This window comes from Anarrhichthys ocellatus, unplaced genomic scaffold, assembly GCF_004355925.1.
Source record: "Anarrhichthys ocellatus isolate YVR2014 unplaced genomic scaffold, GSC_Weel_1.0 scaffold6032, whole genome shotgun sequence".
Classification (NCBI taxonomy): Eukaryota; Metazoa; Chordata; class Actinopteri; order Perciformes; family Anarhichadidae; genus Anarrhichthys; species Anarrhichthys ocellatus.
The window spans coordinates 924-3129 of record NW_022286006.1 but is presented as its reverse complement, the minus strand read 5'-3'; the positions used below and the strand labels follow the sequence as shown (position 1 = coordinate 3129).

Genomic DNA, 2206 nt, shown 5'->3' with positions numbered 1-2206 from the left:
GAAGCTAACAGTGATGTTAGCCTGTTTTTACTTTTAATAACTGAAATATCTGACCATGATTTGTAAATACAGTATTGTTTTTTTGTTTTCTATTTAATTCTGTTTTGCATAATTGTTTTTTTATTTTACACAATACTCGTGTTGTTCTTTGTTACTAAAGAGATTGTTAGTTCTGAAGATTCTGACACAAATATATTTTTTCATTTAGCTTTTATTCCAACACATAACTCATATTTACACTATAAAAAAACATTCACCCACATTTGTAACTTTAATTAAAAAAAAAGATAAATACAAACATTCTCACAGCTCAAAATTCATTCAAAAATCAACCTGGAGACATTTTTACAAACTTAAAACATTTAACATCTCCATCACTTTGTGTCACTGCAGGAGAACCAAAGAGTCGAGGGGCAGAGTGTCACAGAAGCCCCCAGAGAACAGAGGCCCACACTGGGCAGCCTGGAGCCTTCTGCACGACGACGTCTGCAGGTCGACGTAGAGCGGCGTAGAGGCGGCCTGGGGGGCGGAGTAGAGGGCCGGCGAGCCGGCCTGGGGGGCGGAGTAGAGGGCCGGCGAGCCGGCCTGAGGAGCGGAGTAGAGGGCCGGCGAGCCGGCCTGAGGGGCGGCGAGGGAGGAGAAGTGTGGGGGAGTCAAGTGGGAGGAGGGGAGGAGAGGAGGAGAAGAGGAGTGATGGAAGGAGGAGGAGTAGAGGGGAGGAGAGGAGATGCAGGTGTCCCACTGCGGCACCACGGCGCTTGGTGAGTAAGAGTATCCCTGAGAAGGAGGAGGGGAGGAGGAGGCATGGTCCGGTACATGCATGTAGGAGCTGGAGTGAGGAGGAGGAGGGAGGAGGAGGGAGTCCTGGAGGTGACACGGGAAGCTGCTGAGGGGAGTGTCTGAGAGAGCAGGGAACTCAGTGCTGCTGCCGTCGTAGTGCATGCTGGGAAGTTGAGGGCTGGGCTCTGACGAGGAGTCGGAGGAAAAGGAGGAAGAGGAGGAGGATGGAGGCTTCTTTCCAGCAGTCACGTTATCGGCCTTCCTCTTCCTTTTACGGCGAAAGTTTCCGTTGTCCAACATCTTCTCACAGTTTGTGTCCAGAGTCCAGTAGTTTCCTTTTCCTGGAGAGAGGAAGAGGAGGAGGAGGAAGAAAAGATCTATTATTGCAACAATCTTCTCATCAGAAGACACGTTAGGTTTTAACGATTATAACTAGAGTTTAATTTGTGTTAGAAAACACTATAAAAACTGTACTCGACTTACATAGAAGTAAAATGTTCCTGTTACTGATGACTAGTTAGGTTAACAAAATAAAAGCCCGGTGCTGAAGACTGAAGCTCACCTGGGTCGTTCTCGTGACGGGAAACCTTCCGGAAGCAGTCATTGAGCGACAGGTTGTGGCGGATGGAGTTCTGCCAGCCGGCCTTGTTGCAGCCGTAGAAGGGGAAGTTGTCGGCGACGTACCGGTAGATCTGGTTCAGGGTCAGCCGCCGCTCGGGGGCGCTCTGTATGGCCATGGCGATGAGGGCGGAGTAAGAGTACGGCGGGCGGACCAGACGAAGAACCTCCTCCGGGGTGGACACGGAGAACCAGGGGAGGAGAGGCCTCTGGAGGCCGTACAGGTATTGGAGGAGGCCTCCAAAGGCTGATGGGAGTCCTGATGGGAGTCCTGGTGGGAGGCCTGTGACGGGGCCCAGGTCTGGACTGGAGAAGCAGACGTAGGGGTCACCGTTGTTGCTGGTCTGGGAGATCCAGGGGGACCCAGACAGGCTGGACTCTGGAGGAGCCGGAGGGCTGTACAGGCTGAAGTCGGCCGGATCGAGGCCCAGAGACGAGAGCTCCTGCTGGGGGATAGAGCGTCCACTCGGAGGGGAAGAGGACACCATGCTGGAAGACTCACCTGTCCTGCTCTGTACACCTGCTGCTGCTCACCTGAGGAACTTATACTCTATGCCCCGCCCACGGACGAGCTGATTGGCTCTCTCTCTCTCTCTCTCTCTCTCTCTCTCTCTCTCTCTCTCTCTCTCTCTCTCTCACACACACACACACACACACTCACATGCATAAGCGTGTGTGTGTGTGTGTGTGTGTGTGTGGTGGGGGGTTCATTTGAATGAGATGAATTCCTCCCCTCAGGCAGATAAGAGCATTTAATGAGGTATGTCACCACACACACACACACACACACACACACACACACACACAC

The 2206-nt window shown here is 51.9% G+C and overlaps 1 protein-coding gene across 1 annotated transcript; it reads right to left on the bottom strand.

Moving 5' to 3' along the window:
- Nucleotides 1-384: 384 nt before the first annotated feature.
- LOC116380067 (forkhead box protein I2-like) lies at nt 385-1895 on the bottom strand. The gene is made up of 3 exons (XM_031842024.1): nt 1343-1895; nt 712-1121; nt 385-618 (listed from the first exon to the last, which is right to left on the bottom strand). Exons 1-3 carry the CDS (start codon nt 1884-1886, stop codon nt 385-387), a joined length of 1188 nt encoding a protein of 395 aa, XP_031697884.1. The 5' UTR covers nt 1887-1895.
- Between the last annotated feature and the right edge of the window lie 311 nt (nt 1896-2206).

Coding starts and splice junctions, on each gene's coding strand:
- LOC116380067 (XM_031842024.1), bottom strand. CDS start 1,886: ATGGTGTCCTCTTCCCCTCCGAGTGGACGCTCTATCCCCCAGCAGGAG. Junction 1,122..1,342: donor CCGTCACGAGAACGACCCAG/GTGAGCTTCAGT, acceptor TCCTCTCTCCAG/GAAAAGGAAACTACTGGACT. Junction 619..711: donor GCATCTCCTCTCCTCCCCTC/TACTCCTCCTCC, acceptor GCCGCCCCTCAG/GCCGGCTCGCCGGCCCTCTA.